Raw genomic sequence first — 27,608 nt, forward strand, 5'->3', positions numbered from 1 at the left:
ACAGTGATTCAAGATTTTCAGCTCAAGAAATTTATCTTAGCACACACTAAGCCTGTATTCCGACTGTCAATTATATCAAACCAATCACCGCCCATTCACTGTTATGGACACAAAAGTCCACTAGTCAAATTACCTGTACGTTATACAAAGGAATGGATTATATTATCATTATTCACCATCCTGCGTAACTATATCCTTCGGATCATAAAAAAATACTTCACTTTGCATGAACAGTTGCTCTATGAAAAATGAACTTTATAAATAGAAGTCACCAGCTAGTTTTGTCCAGTCTTGATTTCTGACTTATTTACTGCTATTGACTGTTTGTCTATTAATCTTAAAAATACAAACGGGCAGTCCAAAAGAGTCAAATTTGACTGCTTCTCAAAGATTAGCATGTTGTAACTTTGTAAACATGCACTTGTAAACATGCTTTAACAGTAGATTTAACAAACCTTTGGCTAAAAACGAGCAAAAAATACAGAAACTTGCGATCTCTAATAGCAACAGTGAACTACTTGCGTGTGTACATACAGCCCCAGAAAAAATGAAGAGACCAGTCTGGATTTTTCTTGAATCTTCATCTCTACATAACTAATTGAAAATACTCTTAATCAAACTTTTTTACTGGAATTTGGTAGAAATGTTGTCAGGAGTTTTTTTTTCCAGAGCTGTATAATGCTATAACGTTATCCTTAGCTTGTTTTATTTGTTGGCGTCACCATCGATGATGTCGACGGTGAAGTTTGGCGTGTCGCTGCCGGCCTCACACTCTGCAGAGTTAACCAGCGAGCTGATGGAGCGACACGTCATGGAGGAATCATGACCAGTGGACAGGCTGCTGGGGGAGAAGGCTGGGGGGGACAAGACAGAGAAAGAGAGAGAAAGAGAGTCCAAAGATTAGAGGTCCAATTTAAACAGGCGAAAATAAGCCCATCCATTTTTCGGTCAATGATTGTGCTAATTTCTTTAGGGTGGTGAGGGGGGTATCAGTAGCATATTCACACAAATTGTTAAGTTTGTCCCTTATAATGTATGACTCAATTAAACTATTCATTTATTCTTTCAAATAAAGTGGTTTTCTGATTGGTGCTTTTAATTATTTTATTTCCTCCATCACACTGAATCCTCAATTTTACTGTAACGTTCACTTACAATAACATGAATGCCTTCGAGGCCCCCTGATTTAATGATTAATCACACTTTGCTCGTGGCTTTGAATCAGGATTTGCTATGATTTTTTTTTACTATTGTAGCGGTGTGGCTTTCTTGTGGACTTAAATATAAAAATAAATATCTCAAAAACTATTGGATGGTGTTGCCATAAGATTTTGTCCATAATCATAATTTTGAAGATAATAAATCCGTGATCCTCTGACATTCCCTGTGGCGTCACCAGGAGGAAAAATTTATAAAACTAAAATCTCTTCTCTTTCACATATTGAGCTACAAATCTTTTTTTTTCTTGGATACTCCTCAAAGTCATTAACATGACAAATTCATATTGCCTTGTGTGGGTTGACAGTACAGCAGCGCACATAAAATAAAAAAATGTCTACGTACTGCAAGGCGAGTAAATAAAAAGAGAATAGAAATAGCGGTATCAACAACACAGCAGAATAAATGGTCCTCTATGTTAGTGCCGTATTGGCCCGATATATAAATATGACTTGGACAGTAAAATGGATTCTCAGCAAAGCTCGGGATTTATAGCTAATTGAATCAGTCAGCAAAAAAGGGAAGACACTGCACACAAAACAAACGCAAGAGATCTTTTACAGTTAACATGAGAGCTTTGTGTGCACCCAGCCATTTTAACACCCATCTGCAGTTACCGCGCGCACACACAAACACACACACACACACTAATAACACAGTGAGGCAGCACACATCAGGCTGGTTAACAGCAATGTTCTGCGTTTGTACGCTCATTCAAATGTTAGAAACGTTTAATAACCATTGTAGAGCTTCAGCACTTCTTAAAATAGCTTTATCCTTATGTATAACCTTTATTAAGAAAAATGACATGACAAGAAGGACTACATCTTCTTGGTCGGAGACATACAACTTACTCCGAAGTATGTATGAAGTGCAATATCAAATTTTAAGTACAGCTAAGTGTTTATTGTTAGTCCATGATATTGCACATAATGACAACTGACTGGGTATTTTTTAACTAATTCAAATCTTCAATATAATTTAAGTTAGGAAATTCTCAATTATTTCAGTTAATACATAACACTGTATTTATTTATTTAACTTCCTTTATACAAGTAATCTCATTGAGACACACGGTTTCATTCTCAAGAAGGACCTGGTCAACAGAAAATCCCCAAATTCAACGTTTCCCATTGGAAAAGGATTGTTTGCCACAATCATGGACTTGATTGGCCTCATCCCTCACCCTCCACCATCTCTCTCTCTCTCTCTCTCTCTCTCTCTCTCTCTCTCTCTCTCTCTCTCTCTCTCTCTCTCTCTCTCTCTCTCTCTCTCTCTCTCCTCAGCAGTGGTGGTAGGGAGGGGACAAGTGGAGTAATTTCTCTCCTCATTAACTTCCTGATTGGTTTTCCGACTCCAATTTTTGCCCGTCTGCAGTTTGTCACCGATTCCAAACTGGCAGCCCAATCGTTAATACTAATGTTTGTGTAGCTAAGTGAACCCTTTTCTTCTTCTTCTCTTCTATTTGTCAGCGGTCTCCTTGTTCAGCAATAACAGTACGTGTGACGATGGGAGGACAACAGCGGTGAATTTACCCCGTTCACTGTTAATTCTCGGCCTGTACATCAGCAGGGAAATCTATGATGTAATTAAGAACGGAATGTTAAATGTTAAATCACCACACGCTGCTGTACACATGTTCTCTGCTGTTTAATGCAGATTAATGTTGCCGTAACAACAGAAAAGCTTGTTCTCAATTAGCAGTCCAGCACCTGTTTTAATGACACTGGTGCTGAAACTAATTCAACAATTATTTCATTGTCGACACCATATTACATTATTAAGTTATTTATCGATTCATTGTTTGCGTCAAGACATTTCTGAAAATAATGAACACATTTTGCTTCACTTCCTGCAATTGGATCGGATCATGTTCTCACTGCACTAGGATTCTCTTGGAAAAGGTCAGCAACGAAAGTACAATTGCTACATTTATTACTGCACAAGCGAACTGAATCAGGGTTTGACTTAAGGCCAGGACACACCAGTCCGACTCGTTCCGACTACCCAAAAAATGGAGTCGCCGTTTCAGGAAGCTCCAGTCTTCCCGTCGCGGCCAAAAAACACACCGAGACGACTGCTTATTTTCCGTACGCTCTGCGCTTGCGCGGGACGTAATGTCTCCTCAACAGCAGGCGGCGCTAATCTGTATTGTGGCCCGAAAAAATACGAAAGCCGGAAATGATGGGACAGCTCTCTAGAGCATAAACATAGATAGAAATACGTATTTATATTTATGGACCATAAGAGCACAATTTTTAGCAGAGAGTGTCGAGCATGGTGTCGAGCAGTCAACAAGGGTTGATGCATGTGAGTACTCTCAAAACGAAACGAACAAACACATTAAAACGATGACTAGCTGTTGTTAGCTGTTTGTGCTACCCGCCTCACTTCCGGGCTTCACTGATTCGCTAGCCCTCCACCAATCAAATTGCTCCAAATGAAAGACAGTCGGCCGCCGATTGAACATGTTGATTGATGATTATCTGGCCGGTGTGTCCTGGCCTTTAAACTGACTAAACGTTTCCCTTGTGAAAGCCCCATTAAAATTATAGTCAAGCAACATTCTAGGTACAAAACCCTTGGCAGCAAAGTTATTGAGTTTGTGGCACCAACATCACCAAACGTCTACAATCTTCTTTTAGACATCTAACAACCGTCAATACCATAGCCAAATTTGAGAGAATTTAGGATAAATATGAGATCTTTTGAATTTTAAGGCGTGATAGCACAATTCTGCTGATACTGTATGTTGCAGTTCTAGTGGTAATAACTGCACCTAACTAGATCCCTTGAGAACCATGAAAGGAGAAACTCTTGTATGAGCAAAAGTGTCTATTTTAGGTCCAGGCTGTGAACATAAAACAATAATTATTTATGAGATAAACTTGATTTTTAAAGAGAGGGTATTTTCCTGAATGAACTTTTGCCCTTTCCCAAGTCACTCAGCACTCTCTACATACGATTTACCAAACTATTAAACACTCTCTTTGTGTGCGAATAACAAAAGGAAGCTTTTTTAACCTCCCACTTGTCCTGCTAAGAGAGGGAGGGAGGAGCAATCATTTCTGCTGCTGCCAAACAGGGAAACAAAAGCCCAGATGTGAGAGGAGGTGGTAATTCAGTCTGATGCAGCGGGGATAAGCCCTCTCATACTCTACACTCATCCACCGTACGTACACAAGGGTCATAGGGGCAGATAACACTTAAGTAAACACTCACACATGATCTGCACTCAACTGTAGGGATGTGAGTGACTGAGTGTGAACAAGTGAAGTGTCTGGAAGAGCAGCAATATAAAGAAACAACTGCAGTTATCTTTATTTCCAACATAACAATTTATTTAAAAAACAATACTACTTTAATGGATTTTCAGATTACTTGCCAAATTCAATACAATCCATTCAATGTAATTACAAATGGGTTGAAGCTTGATATACTTCTGTATTCTAATGGTTTAAAGCAGTATAAATAAATGGGTTCGAAGACATTTTAACTTTTTTTTTCTGTATATTTTCTGCTCTTTTCAAATTAGAATTGATGTGTTGCTTCAGTCTTAAACTTACAAATAATATCAGCATCAACCAAAACAATCTGAATAATTACGAAATAAGGCGATATCTATTAACAGCCGTTATAAAAAACACAGATATTGAATCAGATCAGAACTGAAAAACAGTGGATTAGTGCATTTTCTAATGAAAGACTGACAAAATAATATTATTCCAAGGCCCATTTACCAGCCTTTTCTAAAGCGTTTCCATCGTGTCTCAAAGCCTTATTCAGCAGCTAGAGTTCGCTCAGTGTGACCATATTGAATGCACAACCTGCAAGTTACCAAAACAACACAACACATCAACTGTCTGAATTAGTCAGTGCCATCCGGGGACAAGCGCACTTATATTAGTGGAGGTTATCACCACGGCAACGAAGATCCAACCTCTAGAATGAAGAGTCGCCTGTCACATGACAAGGTTGACCTGGGATTAAATGGCTGCCATTAAAATGATACGAGGTGTGTCTAAAAAAATAAAAATTGTCCCTGGACGTTTGGAGTGGGTCCCTTGAGTGTCCAACTGAGGACGTCCCGTGTAAAGATGGACGTTCCCCTCAGTATAAGCTATAGGAGCGTCTGGCTGCTGCTCATCAAGCCAGCAGCAGGGACTTAATGGCCCAGAAAACTCAGTCAAAGAGCAGACAGGCCGGCCGTATAGGCTTTAAATACAGAGCACTGAACGGTGGAGGCTTGTGCCATTCAGCTGATGTTCACACAGCAGACCTTCAGACCTCAGTTTCAAATCACTGCTCATGTCGGAGTTTTTTTTTTAAATAACTCTTATAACTAATTCTGCAAGTCTATGTTGATGCTACCGATGTCTGGTAACAATATTAACACATTTCTGTTCTGGTAATGTATATTACATCAACTAAAACATCTGATGACATGACACTGAAGTTGCAAACTGCTTACTGGAAATTACACTTAAATAGGGGAGAACGGGGTAATATGTCACACGGGTTAGTTGTTACAATCGTTATATCTCGGAACCAGAAGGCGCTGTCTGTGAAATTTTGGTATGTAAATATCCAGAATTGGGATCAGAGGTCACCTACATAGTCTTCCTTGGAGTTAGACTGCTGCATTTGAGGTGTGAGGACTGTTTGTGTTTTTCATGTCAAATTGAAAACATTTAGCTCCTCAGTTTTTTTCTTCTAGGCTTTTACACAATGGGTTTATAACAAAACACTTGTTACCCATAAAAAGTGTGAAGGGTAAACTATAGTTTAGATTGTGGTTAGCAAGCTAATTAGTTATCAGATGGCTGTTGGCCTTGATTCTAGCAAGAAATTCAAGTTGGGGTTGGTCGTCACATTTTTTGGGGGGTTGGTTGTCACATTTTATCCAAAGGCTGCAGCCAGAAAAGGAACCCAATAACTAAATAAATTGTCAAGCTGTATCCTCACTGACACCCCAGAGAAGGAGAGAATAGAGCAGAAAAAGGCAGCTATCATGCAAATGAAAAAAGGGCAACAAAATCAAAACAACCCAGTGCATCCCAAACTAGACCAGCTGCCAAGGCTACAGTAAGTTATGTAGGCCTATTTTTCAACTTGACAATGCAATTCAACTTTCAAATGTAGTTCTGCTTTCTTGCCTTCTTTTTAAGATTATTCCCATTAAGATAACATTGTGGAAAACAACCCCATAGCGTGTGACAACCGACCCCTTGATGGGGTTGGTTGTCACACAATGTGTAAGGGTGTCTTTGATGATTAATTTATTTTTTATTACAATAAGATAGAAAAAGTGAGGGGTACACATTTCAAGCCAACACCTTAAGCTTCAATTTAATGTAGGAATGACTATTGAACAATGCTTAGGTGATGAGCAATTCTCACTAGATTAAAAAGTGTGCCTACTTACCCCGTTCTCCCCTACTAGAAAATGGTTTTGCCAAATACAGTAGATTTTGGAGGACTATCATTTATGACTTTATAGAATTCCATGGTAGTCCATCTGAAAATTGTGGAGATATTTGTCTTCGGAACAAAGTGTTGGACTGACCATGTGTGGCAAGCGCGGTTAAACATGTCATTTGGCCAGAAATCTGTTTCACAACTTCAAGAATACAACATGATCTGATCCGTGTCACAAGGACATGATCATCCAAGCTGGTATCCTCAGTGGCTCAGAGTGAAGGTAGCCCCGAAGGAAATGTTCTTATTTGCGTGAGGTGAATTCCAAATCCCAAATGATTAATTGATTTTATCCCCTTTACCGAAACCCAAACAAATGCATTTTCACTGAAGACGTATTTTTGTCTGTAATATTGCTGGTGCGGTAAAGTAAATGCCACAAGTGCCAACACTACACTACACTACGCCTTGAGCGTCTACTAATTTCAAGCCACATCAAACACATTAATCAGAGAACTAAACAAAGAGTCAAATAATCGCTTTCGCATGATCGTGAATAAAAACTAATCGTTTTATTGTGTGTGCAGTTAAAATCTTCTACATATTTCTCATTCTCGTCCGGCCTAAATGAAGAGCTGTTGAGACAATTGTTCAAAGCACTGCGGTCTGTTATCCAGCCGTTATAGGGGGGGTGGTCAGAAAACACTTAAATGCTCATTATTGGTTTGCAATGAAGCTGAAGTGAGTGTAGGATGGTAGGGTGGACACAGGGCTGACAGAAGGCATCAGTGTGGAGGTCAAAGGCTAATTAAGCAGAGAGGACCCTTTGCTCCTGTATTGTTAACCAATCTGTCCCCAGTGAAGATGACTGCCGGATAGGCGTGACACGGCCAGTCGTCCCTATATGCTAAATCTCCATTTCGGCTACTGTGCCCCATCAACTCACAAAATGGGCCTGTCAGTCTATCATCGGGCTTCGTGACATGAAGTTATGGATATGCAATAATGAGTCGAGGGCGGGCCGATCAATATTTGGGAGATTTTTTTTTCTATCATTACGATTTAAACAAGAGATTCATCGTGAGTTGGACAGCGTAAGAAAAATGCCAAAGTAAAGGACACAGGGAGGGTAGAGTGAAATATATTGCTATGGAAAGCAGGGACGCATCTCCCCGGTGCTAAAGCTGCCATATGTGTTTATCAAAGTCGTTCAGCTGTTTCACAGGAGCTGCCACGGCAACATCATTCATCAATCCCGCTGAAGCTCAAAACAACGCAAGGAAAGTGACTACAAGAGCATGAATTGGTTACGAGGGCGCACCGTAACTAACCAAGTTTGTTTAAAAAATATATATCAGGTTTGTTTCTCTTTGTATTATGTGAATTTTGTATTTATATAAATATCCTATGCAGTAGTCGTTCGGATTCTGTGATTAACTGTATTGTAATTATTTTGGACAGTTTGTCTAAATTGAGGCACACAATCTTTGCAATCCCTCTAGATAAGGATTTTACTCCAACATGGTGAAAATGTTCATTTGCTTCCTATAGAACAGTTTTTTTGTATTCATGCTGGCACAATGTTTGTTGGAGGTCAGGGAGAACCAGTATGGATGTTTACAGCTACCTTGCAAATTATATTACAGATTTAGTTATACTGTACTTTCCACAATAGTGATTAGGAATAAGAAAATCTACGTTAATAGCTGTATTAGTGATGCTCATTGTATCTGACTTAAGTTCTTAAGATATTTAATAACTTAAACACATAACTAAACAATAGTACTTGACATATTTTGTAACTGGATTTATATAAACATTTGTGGACAAAATATGACAGAATGAAATAACTTGCAAAGCTTAGATGATTGCTGCACAAAAAAAACATCATAATCTAAAACAGAAGTCAATATAAAGCTCTTTTATTTCATTTCCCTTCACCTCCTTCAAAGCCGGACAATGTGAGAGTGTGTTTGTAGGTGTGTGAGAGAGAGAGAGAGAGACAGAGAGACAGACAGACAGAGAGAGAGAGAGAGAGAGAGAGAGAGAGAGAGAAAGAGAGAGAGAGAAATACAGAGTGAGTGGTAGGGGACATAAACTACACAGCCTCGGCCATTTAACGTCTGCACAGCCCCAGGCCCTGTGTTAATGGTGGTGTTGTACAACACATTACAACGGTGCTTGTGCCCCGAGCAGACAATTACACCGGTATTTAGCCCATCCACACACACAGCCCCACAGGCTTTAAGGGGCACTTAGCAGCACAGCAGGGAAGAGGAAGACACTCTGAAAGGCCACATAAGACCTCTGCACTGTAACTAAGACCCAGGATAGAGACACTCAATCAGCCAGTGAGGCCCTGCAGCAAGGGTCTCGTTCTCTGCTGCTGGCTCTTAGGGGCCACTCACACTAGGGCCGCGGCCCCGTATCCATTTGCATACTAAAGTCTAGAACGTTTGGCTAGTGTGACCACGCCATCCGTATTCCAGCACGGAACAGCCCCTTGGCCACGGCACACTTGGGAGAGGTGTGCCGTGGCCAAAGTACAGATGCTAATGAGATGACACGCGCACAAGGAAGCGCACAGGCGGCGTTCCTGACGTAATTTATTAAGGATGCATTGTCCATTAACGTCCGCTGCCTTTCTAGTCGGCACCAGAATTGCCCACCACTTGGACTGTAGCTACATAAAATGTGTGAATTAACGTGTGTGTAGGCCTAGGTGTGGGCTAATAAAAGAGGGAGAGAGCTAAATAGGTGAGCGCAGAAAGCAAAGCAAAAAGGTTTTCATGTTTACTCACGTTCGTCAGATGATTTTTTTCTTTTTCCTCCCTTGATGGAGCGATCGATGTGTATAAAACCATCCGGTACGTATGGTCTGATGACGGGCCGTTATATTAATAATAAACAGCGTGCTGCACAAATATGAGACTGTCCATCGCGACCTATTACGTCAAGGCTACATTTAAAAAAAACAATAGATTAAGGATTCTCGTTGCTCTAATTTGGAAGTGGAATATTTGATGCAAATTTGGCCAGATGAAAATATTCACAAACAGTCGTATAGCCTACAAGTAGACTACGCTCCGAATCGTAAACGCGCACGGTGACGTAGGCAAGGTGCAATCGTGCCCAGGCCACGAGCAGTGTGACCACGGGCCAGCGGGGGGAGTGGGGAGGGGGGGGAATCGTGCTGAATCTTCCTGCAGCACGGAACAGGCAAACGGCCCTAGTGTGAGTGGGCCCTTAGTTACAGATTGAATAAAGGTGAGGATCCCATTTGTTTGTTTTTAATTTATTTATTTCCTTTTTTACTGCTCATTCATTTTATTTAGTTTTTATTATTTTGAACATGTTCAATAAAGACTTAAAAAAAAGGCATTACCTCAACTATAGATGCATTAATAGGCTGAAAATTGTAAGGAAATTTTGATATTTAAAAAAAGAAAATTTAACTCTTCCACAGCATATATCGTAGCTGTATGTGCTCACCATCCAACATAAATGTAACAGATCTGAAAATGGTCTATCTCAGAAGAACAAACATACCAACATTTGGATACTTTCTTTGTGTCTCTACAACACCCTGAAGAAGGCTCAGAAGAAGGTTGGGGTACTTTGAATGTGTATTGCAAAGGCATTTCCTATGTGCATTGCGTCAACATGTGATTTTGTTTCCTGTCAAATAACAGTGAGCAGAAATTTCATTTAAGTAATCTAATAGTAAACATCAAACATATTCTAACAGGACAGACAGTCAACTGCCAGGAAATATCAATAAATATAAACAATGCCAGAGAACAGAGGAATTTGAATTGAGTGGGCAATGTTACATACGATCATTGTTTCAACAGCATCCAAATGTATATGTTCAAATTTGAATCAAACAAATACTTTACTAATGTTGAAAAAAAAAATGTAAGACACCTGAAAAAACTTAATTTTTCAACCACTTTCAGCCCAATCGAATTTCTACCTTCAAATCCACTATTGTAATAAGAAACTCACGGTACTTTAGACTTGTTAATGCAGTAATAATTATCAAGATGAAAACATTACACACCCATTCAAAGCAATAGTCTTCTTTCTAGCACTGGCTTCTCCCAGGTAAAACAACGTGTACGGAGGTGAGTGATGTTCTCAGCATGGCGGTGACCAAGGAAATGAACTCTTGCTGCTACATGACATGAAACAGCACTTCCTTTGAAAAGGTGACCTCGCGGGTTAGAAGTACCCATTTGTTTCAGGTTTAATAAATCCAAAAGAGTGAGAGGCCTCTTTGACATCCACAGAATGAGTGCGGCCACAAGTACATCCAGTGTGTATGTGCGTGTGTGTGTGTGTGTGTGTGTGTGTGTGTGTGTGTGTGTGTGTGTGTGTGTGTGTGTGTGTGTGTGTGTGTGTGAGTGAAAGAGTGCAGGGGGCGTTTGAAGTAATCTGATCTGAAAGCAGGTAAATCCCATTTTATACACGAAACAAAGAAACTTACTTACGGCAATCTCTCTGCCGTTTTTTTAAAGTCTTTCTTTTTCCTGGGAGGCGGAGAAGCTGAAACGGCCAACTTTATACGCAGTAACTCACTGTGGTGTACAGTACAGTATAGATTGAAGCAAGAAAAATCAATAGAATATCATCTAGAAAGATAGTAATGGATTTCTAACATAATGGGCTCACACAGGTCTATCGATTGGTAGGATTAACATCTGCAATACCTCAACAATCTGATTTGCATTTAAATTACAGTACGCTCCTGCGCTGACACCAATATAACAAAACTAGACAAACGTATAGCCAGCGCAGCGCCGCTCGATTCTGAGGTTTGACTTTAGTATAAATCTTGTTTCTCAAAAAAAAAAAAGCAAGAAGTACGTGAAATGAAAAAGTTGCTGTGCTGACAGCTCGCAAACTTTGAGGAGTTTTTGAAATTTGAAAAAATTCTAGACAAGGACAACAGAAAAAGAAAGAACATAAACACCGACAGACTCGGCTTGAAGCTGTCTCCTGTAAGACTGAAACTGCCATAACTCTTTAGGGGCATCTCATCTGAGCGTCCCGGGTAGATCTTAGTGAGGGAGTGGGGCGGGTGTTTGTGGAGACACAGTGTGTGTGTGTGTGTGTGTGTGTGTGTGTGTGTGTGTGTGTGTGTGTGTGTGTGAGTGTGTGTCTGTATATATTTGGAGGAGGGAGGTAGAGGGGGGTGGCAGTGTGAGGTGAGATGTTGGGAGGGCAGTGTGGTGGCGGAGTGGGAGAGAGAGAGAGAGAGAGAGAGAGAGTTTGATGGACTGCGCTGTCACCCTCCCGCTCGGCGATTTACGCCCGCGGAGCTGCTGACGAGCGCGGGGCAGTAAACAGGGCCGGGCCGGGGGCGTATTTCACACAGAGCTGGCTTTTATGAAGAACACCGGGACGGCTCTACCCACAGCTCCGCCCGGGCCCAGCCGTGACGGATGGAGAAAGACGCATGACAAGCTTCATCATTGTTTGTAAATCTTAACTGTTCCCGCTCACTAACTCCAGAAGGCAATTTTGCGGAGACAGCGGGGCCCTGCGGAGGGGGGAGGGAGGACAACGTGGCACTCCTGAAGGTTATTTGGATCTCTGTATTTGGCCAACTGATTAGCCCTATCCTGGGAGGGAGATAAATCTGACGGGGCGGCCGGTTTGGCAGCCAGGTAGAAAAGGGGAGGGCAGGTGGAGGCTTACAGTGCACAGCTATTTCTATATAAGTATAGGCTGGTTCCCGAGATACACAAACATGTTCAGTCGAAGCCAAACAATTCAAGGATTAAAAAGAGATGTGGTTGAATTTTGACATATTGAAGCAAAAGTCTAATTGAATCAACAACCAGGGCAATGTTATGTATATCAGCTTAGTGTCCTTATTTCAACTGCGACTTTCCACTATCAAATGAGGTGAACTGATTTGTCATTGTAATTTTTCGTAAAAAAAAATAAAAAAAATGATGGTCCGAAAAAAATTTAAACCCCAATTTTCAAGAGTCCAAGTCTTCAAATAGCCTGTTTTATCCAATCAACAGTCTACAATAGAAAGGATCAGCGGATTAATTGACTGGCAACTATGGATTGAACTACTGAGAAATGCTTCCAGCTGGTTGAATGTGAATATCAGCAGGTTATTCCATTCTTCTTTGATAGACAGAATTTGTTGTGGTAATTTTGGGCGCTCCGTGGTGTAGTGTTTAGAGTGTGAACTAGAGACTCAGTCCTCGTCGCAACAGACACAGGTTAGAGTCCGGCCTGTGTTTGTTCTCTGCATGTCATTCCCCTCTCTGCCCCATTTCATCTCTGTCCCCCCACTCTGTCTAATAAATCATGGAAATATTAAAAAAATATCCCAGTGGGCTCTGGGATGCTTTGATGGACATTATCACCATTTACCGTTTTACTACCTTGTAGACTAAACCATGAATCGAATCGTCAAGGTATTAATTAATAATGAAAATAAAAGTTAGTTGCCGCCGTTTGGACCACCTTGATAAAAAAAAGAGAAACAATTAAGCAGCCTAACAGTTCATTATGCAGGGTTTTTCCTGCATTCAAAAAATGTTGGCGCCCGCCAAAGGAATTTTAGCGCCCCCCAAAGGAAAATCCTCAGCGCCAAAGTGTTTTTTTTTTTTATATATATATATAGATAAATAAATAAAAATCTACTTAAAACGGCTCCAAGTGTGTTTCCATTTCCGCGCCATTCCAGTCATATTACTTGCAATCTCAGTTGTAAAAAAAGAAATCAGGTCGGGGATAATCGTTATTAAACTATCATTGTTCAGCTCGCCGGGGCATGCAGGCTTATAAATGCAGCGCACCCTTTCAGCCGTGAGCTCCGCTCGGCCCCTCCCTCACCTGATAGTTTCGCTAACGGCTAGTCCAGAGAGTACGAGGGAGATGTTGCGCATTGCCGGGTGTTTTGAAAAACTTCTAGATGACGAGAATAAAGGTAAAACTAATTGTGTTGTCTGAAAACACTTCAGACTCACAACAAACTAAAATAATGTGCAAGATTTGTCACGCGCGGACACGCGAGTAACATGACATACGCGACCGAGAGACAGAGATAGAGAAAGAAAAGTGATATACGACCTGATCTGCACCTTTAAACATCCCGACCAATTTGTTTATTCACTTTAAGTCGAGTCATAGTGGTCTATGACCAAGCAATCAATGAATAAAAACACAGGAAGTTTAAAGCTCCTTAACTCCTGCCACCACAACTGTCAACACTACAATGCAACTGCCTATCCAGCCAGCTCCATGACATAAATAAATCATGCCCTTACATTCAATGCTAGCAAAAGACATGCCCTATCAACACCATTTACAACTGGTTATTTTTATTTTGACATATTTTTATTAAATTATTAAAAATATGTTTCACTTATTTAGCCTATTTCTATTCTCCCTGTTTTCAGTTCAATTAGGCCTTTGTTTAAAGTCCAAAGTCATGGTGTTTTTAGAAAAAAACCTTGTTAAAAGTAAAATAAATGCATAATGTTCTTAAATCAATGATTAACTGTCTTTAATAATCGTGATAACACAATGTGATTACTCAAAATAATCATGATTATGATTTTTTCATAATCAAGCAGCCCTACCTTCTTCCATGGTTTAGATCAATTAGAAACAATTAAAGTATTAAACAGGTAGGCCTAGTCATTATTAGTATTTTGACTTCATATCTACAGGTTGTTTATTGTGATTTCATAAGCGTCAGTGAGCTCCATGGTAACGCAGTGATTGACAGGCTGACTGAAATGCTCTTGAGCTGGACAGAAACTCCCCTCTCCCAACCCAACACCCCTCTTAAAATACACAAACCGTTTGCCTTTACTGTCGCGACCCCAAAAAAAGTCGGTCGCGTACTGACCCCCCAAAGGCCCATTCTGAGCCAGGAAAAACCCTGATTATGTGATGCTCACAAGAACAACACGCTTACATCGCCATGGAGAGTGATTTACTCTCTGCTGATAAGATGTGATTTGGCCTTGGAACGTCATCAAGGACACAGTCCAAGACGTACACACACACACACACACACACACACACACACACACACACACACACACACACACACACACACACACACACACACACACACACACACACACACACACACACACACACACACACACACACAGACAAACGGAAAGACTAGCCTCAGAAATGTTTTTCACACAGCATCTTAGACACTGAGGCTCTTCCAAAAAAGCCTCCTCTGCAGTAACAGCGTGCATCTTCTGTCGGCCTGTTTAGATACAACACACACACACACACACACACTGATTTGGCAGTGGTTGTACCAAACGGGCACCAAATGTTCCAACTAGTTACTGACGATACAAAGCTTAATCAAACTTCCTCTGTCCGCTCTAACTGTTCTGTGATACTGCCATCCTCCACAGACTAACAACTTAGCATAGTGTTAGACACAGTACAGCAAGAAGAGCATAGACAGAAAATATATATATTAAATTAAATTAAAACTTTTTGTGGGAAGAACTCTCACATGAAGTTGAGATGTTGAAAGTAGATATTGCTTCCTTTTAGGGGGTTATAAGCCAGATAATAAAGGTTGAAAACTACCGATTTAGGCAGTTTGTGTCCCTAGTGTGTGAGTGTGAGATGACACCAATAGTGGGACCACCCGCTGAGAGTGTTGTTGTATTGTAATGGAGCGTGGCGGTTCGCGGCCGGAGGGCTAACGTGGGACCCTCACAGGAAACGGACAGGTGAAAGTCATAAACAAACACAGGTACAAGGGAAGATGCGGGGGTCTTTAGGCCTGGGATGCTGGTGGGGTAAAGCAGTTTATTTTTACTAAGAGAAGGATGTTGATGTTGTACTCGTGACGTCCTTCCCCTATGTCCTTGCTTTGTGGTAAGAACACTTGTTTAAGTTTTTGCACCATCATTAAAGATAATAACACGTGAGTTTGAAAAAGCCTTTTAGGAGGAGTTTGTTAATTACAAGCGTTTGTATAATTGAGGATATAAATAACTGGAAGAAATCTCTACACATCTGAGTATGTGACTGGGGTGGGCAGATCTTAAGAAGTGCATATTTTATATAAAGTGGATAAGATAAATTAGGTCTATTTCAGAATGGAGAACCCTCAGAAAACAGTTTAAATAGCCAGGTGAACATGAATACCAACCCCTGAATGTCGAAAAGGTATTATGGCATTAAGTTGGTGTCTTCACTTGGAGTAAACACAGTAAGAGCAGATGGTAGTTACTGTAAGCAGCGACTTCCAAAACAGCCATTCAAACAAAGAAAAAAGGGCGCCACCTACAGACGTTATGAACTTTATCGACTATCTCAGGTCGGTTTAACCAAAACTTGCAACACACACAGGCGGCAATTTGCAACATGAGATGGCTTGCTCTTGTGCTTATATTGACATGTTCTTTCTCATCAGATACATGAGCACCCAAGATTCCTCTATAACTACAGGAATTTGTGGGTGACAATCATTTGTGAAACAGGACACCGTCATTTGTGATCTGTGCTTTCAAAACACTGTCAAAACAGGCCTTCACATGCACCAAAGATGGCAAGGATACAGAATTACAATTTAAAAGGTATTTATCTGTCTTGAATTACACTAAAACAACAACAATGAACCACAAAGGAACGTTTTAAAATCCAAATTGGAGTAAGTTTGAACACACATTGCAGATCAGCCCAGTATCCTTCTCTCTCTCTCCCACTGCATTTTACCCGATTCCTCCCTCTTATCTCATCCTCATTGTGCACTTTCATGCATTCCTTGCAAAGTTCCACAAATACTTTGCAGCTCATATTAAAGCAATACACACAATCTGATTTACCCACATTCACAGGGACTGAGAGAGGCAGAAAAATGCATGCAACCGACGTCAGCAGCCGAGTTAAACTGAGATTCCCACCAGAGATTGTTTGTGTTAAGTGCCAGAAATCTACTGCTGCACGGTTACAAATCAGGGATCAGATCTTACCACGGCTTACAACATGACGGAAAGAAACAAAGCTGCACTTGTCAGGTCTTTAGTGGTTGATTTAACAGAGCATTTTTTTTGCACTGCTGGCTGCGAAGTATAGCAGATAGATGTGCGTTTTTAATTTATAATAAATAAGATAGGTTAAAGCTGAATAGCTGGGCATAATTTAATTGTGCTCTCTGTCATTTTTTTATAAGAAAAGATTATTACAGAGAACTAAGTTTGTAGCTTTATTTCCTTTGATTCATTCAAGAAAACTCTCCGTTTAGAAATGGCTGCAACACGTGAATCTAAGTTGAGTCGGGCCGACATAAAATGTTCAGTATTTGAAGTTTGGTAAAAGAAGTAAGTATAGTAAAAGTAAAAAAGCTTCACTTCACACTGATTCCATCATCTCTAAATTTTACGGCGCTTTGGACTTGAGTGCAATCCTCCCTCCGATGTACTTAACTACACTGTTGATAAAGTCTGGGGTAAACTTTATGGTCCATAAATGGTCCTCTATGTTAGTGTGTGTGTGTGTGTGTGTGTGTGTGTGTGTGTGTGTGTGTGTGTGTGTGTGTGTGTGTGTGTGTGTGTGTGTGTGTGAGTGAGTGAGTGAGTGAGTGAGTGAGTGAGTGAGTGAGTGAGTGAGTGAGTGCGTGCGTGCGTGCGTGCGTGCGTGCGTGCGTGCGTGCGTGCGTGCGTATGAGAGTGTTTGTGTGTATGTGTGTCACTCACAGGCTGTCATGGCCTCAGAGCAGTTGTTGCTGTTGTTGTTGTCCTCCAAGCTGAAGATGGGCGGCACACAGGCAGTGGATCCCAGGCCCTGGGTCAGGTAGGTGGTGGTGGGATAGTAGGAATGCATCCGGTACTGGGACGACATGTTGTGGCCGGACAAGCGGCTCTCGCCATGGGGCATCTGCTAAATAGAGGGGGAACACAAAAACAGGGAATTTAACACAAAAACAAGGAAACAGTGTCTTAAACCTCCTTCAAGGAACTTCTAAATGATAATGAAATTGTTTTGATGGTAAATGGTTAAATGGTAAATGGACTCCACTTATATAGCACTTTTCCCTGGTTTTTCACAGACTCAAAGTGCTTTACATTATTAATGCTATTGCACTGGTATGATTTTTCCCGGGAACTTCCAACTTCCATCCAAAAAAATGTTCTTTGCATCAAAAATACCAAATACCAATACATTTTTCTGTTAATCAACTCATCTTTACATGGTTAGAAAATGACAAACTCTTTCAGCTCGAAAAATAAAATATTACATTATTTGTAAGTCTCAACCTGAGTTCCTCTGTTTGCCTAAAGAAAAAGCCAATAAATTATAAATGTTGAACTATTCCTTTAAACACCGTGTAAAAGTCTGGCTGTGTTAAATCATGTGCTGGTGGTGTGTGTCATACTGTATGGCCATGCTCTTCATCACAAAGAGTCATGAAAATAATCGCGTTAGAGTAATAAGTGTGAGGCAAAAAGCAAAGCTAAATTCACCATATTCCTTACGCTGGCATAATTTCTTTAAATAAAAAAATCTGCGGTAAGCAATGTTGATATAATGGCTTTTGAGAAGAACGTCAGGCTATCTGTGCATCAACTTCCATGGCATTTCAGGGTTGACACTGATCAAAAAGAGTGACAAATGCTGGAGCGAAAAACCTTCTGGCTTTAAAAAGGTCTTTGGTTCCTCCTACCAGCTCGTACTTTGTCCTACACTGTGTGCATGAGAAGCTACAGTGTGTCCTCCGCAGGAACACACTCAAGGCAAAATCACCAACAAAGTAATACAAATGATAACTTGTGCCGTGACTTGATAACTATGATACAATGCTGTGTGAAGCTATTTTTTTTTTTCAGGACCAAATCAGGTCTTAATCTTGGTAACAAACTGGCTCTTACAGGGTTTTTGGCTTTGTTTTTTTCTTTTATAAACAAACTACTATGCGAACACTTAGACTACACAGCGACATTGGGCTATATGATAGTAATAATCATTTGCAGAATAAGCACTAACAACAACATTAGTTGATATACTCTCTGTTTTTATTTTATATTATTCAATGTATTTCAGAATCAGAATCAGAATCAGAAAAAGCTTTATTTATCTCTTCTTTTACTACATATAAACACACAATATAAACACACCATTGGTCTAGAACCCAATTCACATGTTTCACTGTAAAATCCTTCAAATAAGGAATCGGATATTTCACAAGCAACACTTTAACCCCCTAATCTGACAGGAGGAAATACAGAAATAATATAATATATAGCAGAGAATTAGTAACGTTTAAATTCACAAGTCCGTGGACTGTTCTAAAAATGGGCTCTGGCTTTCTCCAGTCCTGTGAAAACTTTTTAGAACGAGCTGTCTACTCAGCAGCAAGGCCGCCTCACGGAGGGTTTTCAATTTCACTTTTATGGAATTTGATTTCTGTCAGCCTGTAATATGTCAACCGTATTGTCCACACCATCAGTTCTCCGACAGCTTTATAAACTGTTATTTAAGCTACACTCAGCTCTTGTATTGGGCCGTGAAAAATACAATAGAGATTGGACTGGAGTCTTGAACGTGCACTAAACTTACGGTTTGAGGGACACATACAACAGCACCAAACAAAACTGTCTTGGTGAAAGTTGATCACAAAAGGCAAGTTTTGTCAAGCCTAAGGAAAAGGTTTACATACAGTGTCCAAAGGTACATTTACAATTTAACACAGTATGTGTGTGTCAGTGGAACAGAAAAGTGCAGTACACTTAAAACATTTTATCTAACCATACAATCCATGGTCAAGTCACATGACAGACTTACTTTCACTGTGAACTACTTTGTGTTCTGTGAGACTGTAAACAATACATGGTGGATTTAAGGTTTGCTGAGCTGCCAAATGAGCCCGTTACTCTAATGGCTGCTTCTGAGTGTCTGTGCTCACTGTTTTGTCTCGTTTGTTAATTTTCTCGCAGACTGCAGCTGGTCTCATCAATAAGGCCCGGGATACCTACTGACACTGACTCTTATCCTGTACCAATGACACTACACAATACATTGTGTAAAATCTAAAGTCAGAACTAGAAGACCATCTCATACTGTACTGTATTTGTTTGGGTTGTGGTGCCTTCAATAGATTATAGCAACAATGAACAAGGAGTAAAATTCAGCTAACACTATCTGTGGAAATTCTTATTCCTAGAGGTAGTTTAAAACAGCCATTTTCCCTTTGTGTGTTGATGGAGCCAAGGGTCAAACCAATAACCAGTTCCCTGCGACCGTTCATCACCTCAGATGTGCTACAATACTCAGTGAGACTGGGCCTGCGATTTAAACATAACATCCTTTCAGAGATTGACCTCCACATAATGTCGGTTCATGTGCTCGTAGTTTTGTTGACATATTGCCTCTTGTTTTCTTTTAGGTTACTTCTTGACCTCATACTATTGATAGAGTGCCTTCATCTTTGCACCATGAACTATAAGGCACTGTTTAGTGGTTTCTCAAAATAAATGGAAAATAAGAAATTCAATCATGTGTTTTTCTCACTGTACCAAAATCAAAATGAACGGTGACCCTGCAACCGAGCTGAACCATAAATTGTGTCTACGGTTGACACACCTAGCATCAACAGAGTCAGTGGTAAAATGTGTGTATAGTCATTTGTTACGGTTTGAACTCTTTTTGCACTGGTCTCATCAATGCAAGAACAGCGTATCTGACTAAATCTATAGGAATCCTATTTTAGTTTCTCCACGGAGATACAAACCGTTCTGACAAGCAACAATCGGGCTGCCAAAATTATAGATTACCTCATGATAACTTTAAAAATAACTTCTCCACTGGATTTTCATGGTACTGAGCATTAGTAAGTAAACAAATGTCAATTCACTATGTTGGCAGAGGAGAATGAATAGAATTTAAGTTGTGGGTTAAGAGTCATTATCAGCTTCATAAGAAACAACACCAATGATATATTTTAAAGAACAACTTCTGTGTACAATTTTAAACGATTGAATAATCAATAATAGATATGTATATTGCAGTTTCCTTGAGTAGAATGCTGCCACACCTTCCTCTTAACTCACCCCCTAGCTTGCTGACTCGTGGGGGGGCTTCTCTTACCTCCCTGAGTGGGCGTGTGGTCTTATCTGGCACCATCTCTTGTCTGGAAGCGCCACACCACCCTTATACTATTATCACCATCCACCTGCATGACAGCCAAGCCCCACTGAGTGCACAGGAGAGGAGAGGACGAGAGAGATGGCCATACACCGATAAAGACCTCAGTGTTTCTCTGTGGGTTTCCATTAGGGCTGCACAATTAATCCTTACAAAAAAATTGTGATCCTGATTCATATATCTATGTGATCTCATTTCTAAATGATGATGATACTCTCGCTCATGTTCCCCTGACCTAAGACGCGTTGAATGTTCACTTGGGAACAATTACAGCTTTTATATAAATGACAATTAGCTACACAATGTAAAACAAAACAATCCGCTAATTTATTATGCATGCAAACAGACACCATAGCCCAACACTATGCTGTCTGGATAATGCAGAAACACCACAGCGGTTAGTGTTTCACAGCAAATATGGAGACAAAATCTAAATTGACTAACTCAAGGATAATGACTTCAGTTGGGGATGCTGAAATGTGAGGTTTAGGACAGGAGACACAAAATACATTTTTATGTTGTTTTTTTCACAGTGGAGGTGTGATATTTATTTCAATTCAGGTCATACAAAATTCAGATTTGGGGCTCTTTTTCCATATGTTGTTGAGGTTATAGCGATAGATCCCTAGATACAAAGTATGCAGCTCAGGCACTTAAATTCCTCTTCAAATAATAAGCTCTTGATGCTAATACAAAAAAAAGAAAGAGTGGTCCCTGAATTTGAATAACCGTCGCACGTAGCCTTCTCAACCTGACAACTTCACTGAAAATATCATAAATCACTAAGGAGGATGGCTAAATTATGCTAAAGAGTGCTAACTGATTAGCATTAATGTGATCACTTTCCCCTTCAAGCGCTGAGGCATAGCGGTTTGTTCCTCTGCCGACAGACAATACCATTAACCTTTGCAATTCAGGCTCTGCTCTGCGCTGGCAGGTTGGCGGAGGCAGTGACCCCAAAACTAGATGTTGCTATTGGGGGACCGACTAGGGGGTAGCAGGGGTGGACAAATGTTCTTCATAAAATACAAACCGCTTCATCTGAGATCACTGGAGAGAGAGTTATAGATCTAATTTGCTTCTCGCAAAAGCTCATCTTATTTTAGACACAATAGGGATACATTTAAGCATAAATCAGCATGAATGAAGAGATGGGTAAATGAGGGGCTGTGTATATGTGTGTGTGTGTGTGTGTGTGTGTGTGTGTGTGTGTGTGTGTGTGTGTGTGTGTGTGTGTGTGTGTGTGTGTGTGTGTGTGTGTGTGTGTGTGTGTGTGTGTTAGGTACTGTCTCCGTCGGTGTGTCCTACGTTAAAGCCTAAGTGCCGACATTAAAGCAGACACTGTCATCCATCACTACTGAAAACAAAGAAATACAAAGTTTATTTAGATCACTGCCACATCCAAAGAAAATGAACTTCTACCGTCCACAAGGTTGCCTCCACAGGCATCAGGAGTTTATGTTACAGCGTTGTCATATCAAGGTGACACCTCCTCACGTTTAGGTTTTTTATTTGAATTGTCATCAAGGTTACAGCGCAAAGAAAGGGTATCATAAAACTCATCATAATGCTATTGTCTGTGATTTTTTTTTTAACATTTTCAATATTTTTTGATGGTATTCTATATATCAGCAAAATTTAAATAATGAGTCAATTAATGCAAAATTAATGCATTTTGATCATGTATATTTGCTTGCTCCTGCTTCTCAAATGTGCTGATATCCTTTTTTTATATATATATATATCTTTTAGCGATATTTTGGATTCTCAGTACTTGTAAGGTTTCACTCTCTTACTACTAGTGAAGGAAAAAAAATATTGTTTACCAATCAGAATAGCTTGCCAAATGTAACAAAATCAATCCGTATTAAAGGTATTTGAACACATTTGCTCTTGCATGTAACGATCATTGCAATAATTGGTTTGTAATACATGATTTTCTGCTTCTTTCATCTCTTCAAGCTGTGTGTCTATTTGTCCACTCACTGACTGACTGACTGACATGGGTCTCATGTTACTGTGATGAGGCAACAAAATGTAAGAACGTAAGCCGTGTTCACGCTGAGGTGAATCGCAGTTAAGCAGCTTATCTCATGTTTTTGTGGCATGAATCAGCTTAGATGGGAAGTTCCCCCTCCAAGACACACACATGCATGCACACACACACACACACACACACACACACACACACACACACTTTTGCATAAAACTTGTGTGACAGGTCATTGGCTGAGTCCTTAACCTTTCAGTGTATGAGCCATCACTTTCATCTCTTAATTAGCATACATACTGTAATATATATTATTATTTACAGACAGTATTAAATATTTTAGGGTTTCTGAACTTTTCAGAAGTAAAAGCCCACCACAGTTTAGTCCAAGTTAAAGGTAAAGTTTGAGGTAAGATTTTAAAGTATGGGATAGGGTTATGGTTACACATTTGCTCGCCCACAAAAATCCTCTCTTGAGGCAAGCTTAGTAAAATACACATCAGAGGTAACAAACACACAAGACAAGCATCAACAATTTCAACACATACTTTTAGATTCTTAAGTATGTGTTGAAATTGTTTTGCGCCAAAGTAAAGCCAACATTATTCTGATCTTAAAGCCTGACCCAGGGACAAAGACTGCAAATTAGCTGAAGCTAGACGTCTTATATGCATCACATTTTCCCTTTTTTTTGTGGCAATGTTGTATGTATTGTCCCTGTCAAATAAACATTAAAATGAAAAAAAAAAAAAATGTTCAGAGGAGTTAGGTGTTCACAGACTGGAGTGAAACACCCAATATGAGCCTTTAAAAAGGCTTAAAATAAAGTTGAACTGTTACTTGTAAACATCACAGGGGTCATTGTAAGTTACCTGGTACTGCTGGTAGTTGTACAGGTTGCTGTAGTAGGCGGGGTAGCGTGACGGCTGGTAGAAGTTGTAATATGAAGTTTCCAGCAGCAGGTCAGACGGTCCGTCATTGTGAGCCCGGGCAGCAGCTGACGAGGTGGGGGACGAAGCTGAGCGATTCCCTGGATGAACACACAGACACATAAACTGTAACGGGCTAGTAACCCTAATCCTGGAACACAACAAGAGCGTTAATAAGGCAATTTGCAAAACTTACTGTACCATGTTTTTTTTTTTTCTAATGAATGATGCATCCTACATACACTACAGTAGAACTCAAAGCAGACTTTCAAGCATTATTTTGAATTTCCAAGGTAGATCTTAGCTACAACTGAAAACAACTAACGAATAAACAATGTTAACAATCTTCATCAATGAGATCTACTCAGGTTATGTGGATGTAGACTTGTCGTAAATATTTTGGTCATTTATTTAATAGTAAAAGAAGACATAATGTAACTTGAACTATACTAGAGTTTTCTGGTCATCCCACTCTCTGGCTCAAATTGCTATCAACAGCACCATCTGCAGGTGACAGGTGTTTCCGACACAAAAGCAGCTTAAACCTTGACACAACCACAGCATCTCATCACAGGACCGAAACCTGGGTTGACCTATCACGGACAAAGATATAACCAACCAAATCATTACATCATTACTCACTATCATTATCACTCATTGTTCTTTCCCTTATCAACAAGGACACATTCTTCTCGGGCAGACCTTGATCTTTCGGCCTTTTACACAATGAAGACACTGTGTGTGCACCGACTGGAGCCAAAGATAATGACACTTGTCGGACTTGTTCCTGTTCTAGAGTTCTTGTCATCAGTGAATCACGGAGTGCTCGACTCCTCTTTCCACCTCGCAGTCTTTTCTCTCTGTTGCCAAGCCAGAGACCCAACGTTCTCCGAAGACTTACCAATAAAAAGCAGGATCACAGCAAGACATGAGCAGCCTTGACCGCTGGTTATTACAACTCCTAAAGTTTTGCTATCAGGCCGACAGGGAACACGGTATCTACAGTATGTCTGCCTCCACACACCAACGCCAAGAAAGAAATCAAGGATGCCCCTTTTAATTTTCACTTATGTTCCCATGAAGATGTCTCCTATTCCTATTCTTCTGGCGTCTACAGGGATTATTAAAAACATTCTTGGCCTGTCCTTGACTTAGTTTCGTGTTGATTTTTCTCAGTAACAGTAAACATTTTGCTTGAGATATGCCTGAACCGTTTAAATGATCATCAAACGACATTACTGCCGATTGACTGACAAAACAGTCAACTCATTATCAAATTAAAAAAGGTTTCTTATAGATTGGGCTATGACTGATGATGGGTGATATCTGATTATTCTTTAGAGCAAGTTAACTGTACTGTTGTCTATGTGTCGTGAGTGTATATATGACGTCAACATTGAAAGATGTATCTAAAAATTATGCCTTAATTATTTCTAAATCCGTCAACGTCAACCAAACTGCAAAACAGTTCTTTATCATTTCAGCAGTGTTTTCAATGTTTTATCCATGTAAATGAATGCTGACAGATGCTGACTGCAATCATGTGCACTATACTTTATTTTTAAATTAAGGGTCACCAAATGTTTGTTTTTTTGGACACAATGACTCATGTGTGTGTGTGTGTGTGTGTGTGTGTGTGTGTGTGTGTGTGTGTGTGTGTGTGTGTGTGTGTGTGTGTGTGTGTGTGTGTGTGTGTGTGTGTGGAGAGTACAGTAAGGAACTGATTATCACTTGTGAATAAAACCTCACCGTTGACCCCAAGAGAAGCGGTGGAGATGCTGGTAGGAGTCGGGGATCGTCCCTCCACAGAGAACAGGCAGTCTGCTCCGGATTCGTTCTTCACCATCACCTCAGGGCCCGACAGAGCCACTGGACTACAAATCCCAAGCTCCTCCTCTTGAGCCTGCTGCCGTCTCAGGGCAACCTGGACGGGAGGAGAGGCAAGGAAATAAAACACGAAAAAAAAAAACAATGCCCGTAACTAGATCTACTTGCTTTGCAGAACAGAATCGCTATCAGCTTGATGATGGAGATAGAGATAAAAACAAAAATATATGCTAGGCATTTAATTTGGCTAACTTTAATTTTTTTAAATTGAGAAAAAGTTGGAAATGTAGTTGCCAGAAATTCAGGAAGGTCTTTGCCTATAGCAACTAGTTTTAGTATAATACTGTATATATTCATATTGTTAATTGTTTTCTCACTTACTAACAAAGAAGTGTACTATATTGATTGGACTGATGCCATATGTATGCCATGTCACTGGTGTGTCTACCAAGACAACACTGCGAATTTAAAAGATTTGCAATTTTACAGCCATACCAATACAAGACATCAATATTCTACTTACATGACCAATGTAGCCTACAGCTTATTACCAGGCACTATTATTGTAAAGGTTGGTCTGGAGCTGAAACAGAGGTCAACACTGAAGTCACTGGTTAGGCATTATTTAAATTATTTATATTTTTCTGATGCCACCTTCTGAGAATTTAGTATTTTTCCAGCGTTTATCTTTAGTAAATAAGCCATAACTTAAATCTCATTAGGTTTACACTAGTAATTGAAGAGAAAGTGTTGGGCTACTTAATCACAAAACATGGGAAATAACTAATATCATAGAGAAAATATAAAAAATGCTGTTTTTAAATACACCTAAAACGTTACTTCAAGCTACAAAGTACAAAGTTACAACAAAATAATTTATATTTATAAACAGTGTGCTATACGCAACAAGAGTATCAATATATGTAAAAACACAAATTAACAGTTTGTAAAATTCTGTAAGCTAGCTGTGTAGGCCTCTTAGCTAGCTAGGTTGACATTTTAGTTGCATTGTTGCATTAATAGGCACGTGAATTTAAGTTTGAGTAAACTTTGTCCAAAACAGGTCAAAAATCATACAAACATGAATCAAAATGTTTTCCAAGCAATAACATGTCGTATTTCATGTTTTCCATTGCAGAAAAAACTATTTATTTTCACCAAAATCGTTCAATTTTTTTTTTTTTTTTTTTTTTTTTCAGCTAACCACATGTCGCGCGCTAACCGGTAAATCCCAAAAAATAACGGTTTACGGTGTTTACCTGGGCCGCCATGACTCTCTGCCTCTCTGCTATCAGCTTACATTTGGGACACTGACAGTCCCTCCAGTTGCAGAAGCGCTTGTGCCCCTTGAGAGGAGACACGTATCCATGGTTCCTGCAGCGGGAGCACTTGGGCATCCTGGGGAGCTTGGCGTGGCCTTTGGACGGGGACAGGGCACCGTTGGACTCCGGCACCTGCTTGCTCTGCTTGTCCTGTTTGCTCATCGTTACTGGGAATCAAAACAACTAAATAAGAATAATAACAATTTTCTAGAGCTACTAAGTGACAAAAAATAAGAGGTTACCAACTATCTAGTCCCAGTAGGATGGATAGGCTGGTTTAAACCCTTTAGGCAACTGTAGGCTTCTGGTGCCAGTCTGCCAGTGTATAAGGTCACCGTCCGTCCCTCCCTCCCCGCCCCAATGCTGCTGCTGTGACTAGTGGGAGGAAACGAGCTGGAAGCGGGGGAGAGTTGGCACTGGCAGCATGCCACTCTCATTCACACCTACTGTACATTTGTTATCAAATAAACTTCCTTAAAAGCTCTTTATGAAGCCCAACCACAAAGGTGGATAGCCTTTTCAAGTAGCCTATAGAACACCAAAGTAGCGTACCACTTACCCGGCCTATAGCCTTAGCCTACCTTATCTGACTGTTGTAGTAGGCTAGCTAATACATTGACCTCAATGAGAAGAGATGTCCTTATAGCCCTCCAGCTGTCATTAATATCATGTTAACTAGGCTACTTTTGTGTTCTCTGTAAAAAAAATAATAATAATAAAAATACATAGGCTAGCTAGGCT

The 27,608-nt window shown here is 40.1% G+C and overlaps 1 protein-coding gene across 1 annotated transcript; it reads right to left on the reverse strand.

Moving 5' to 3' along the window:
- Positions 1 to 705: 705 nt before the first annotated feature.
- Positions 706 to 27,029, reverse strand: dmrt1 (doublesex and mab-3 related transcription factor 1; the record flags this gene model as incomplete). The annotated part of the gene is made up of 5 exons (XM_080035785.1): positions 706 to 854; positions 17,355 to 17,538; positions 23,662 to 23,819; positions 25,468 to 25,642; positions 26,805 to 27,029. 5 exons carry the CDS (start codon positions 27,027 to 27,029, stop codon positions 706 to 708), a joined length of 891 nt encoding a protein of 296 aa, XP_079891911.1.
- Positions 27,030 to 27,608: the final 579 nt, after the last annotated feature.

Source organism: Ammodytes marinus, assembly GCF_949987685.1.
Source record: "Ammodytes marinus genome assembly, chromosome: 2".
NCBI lineage: Eukaryota > Metazoa > Chordata > Actinopteri > Uranoscopiformes > Ammodytidae > Ammodytes > Ammodytes marinus.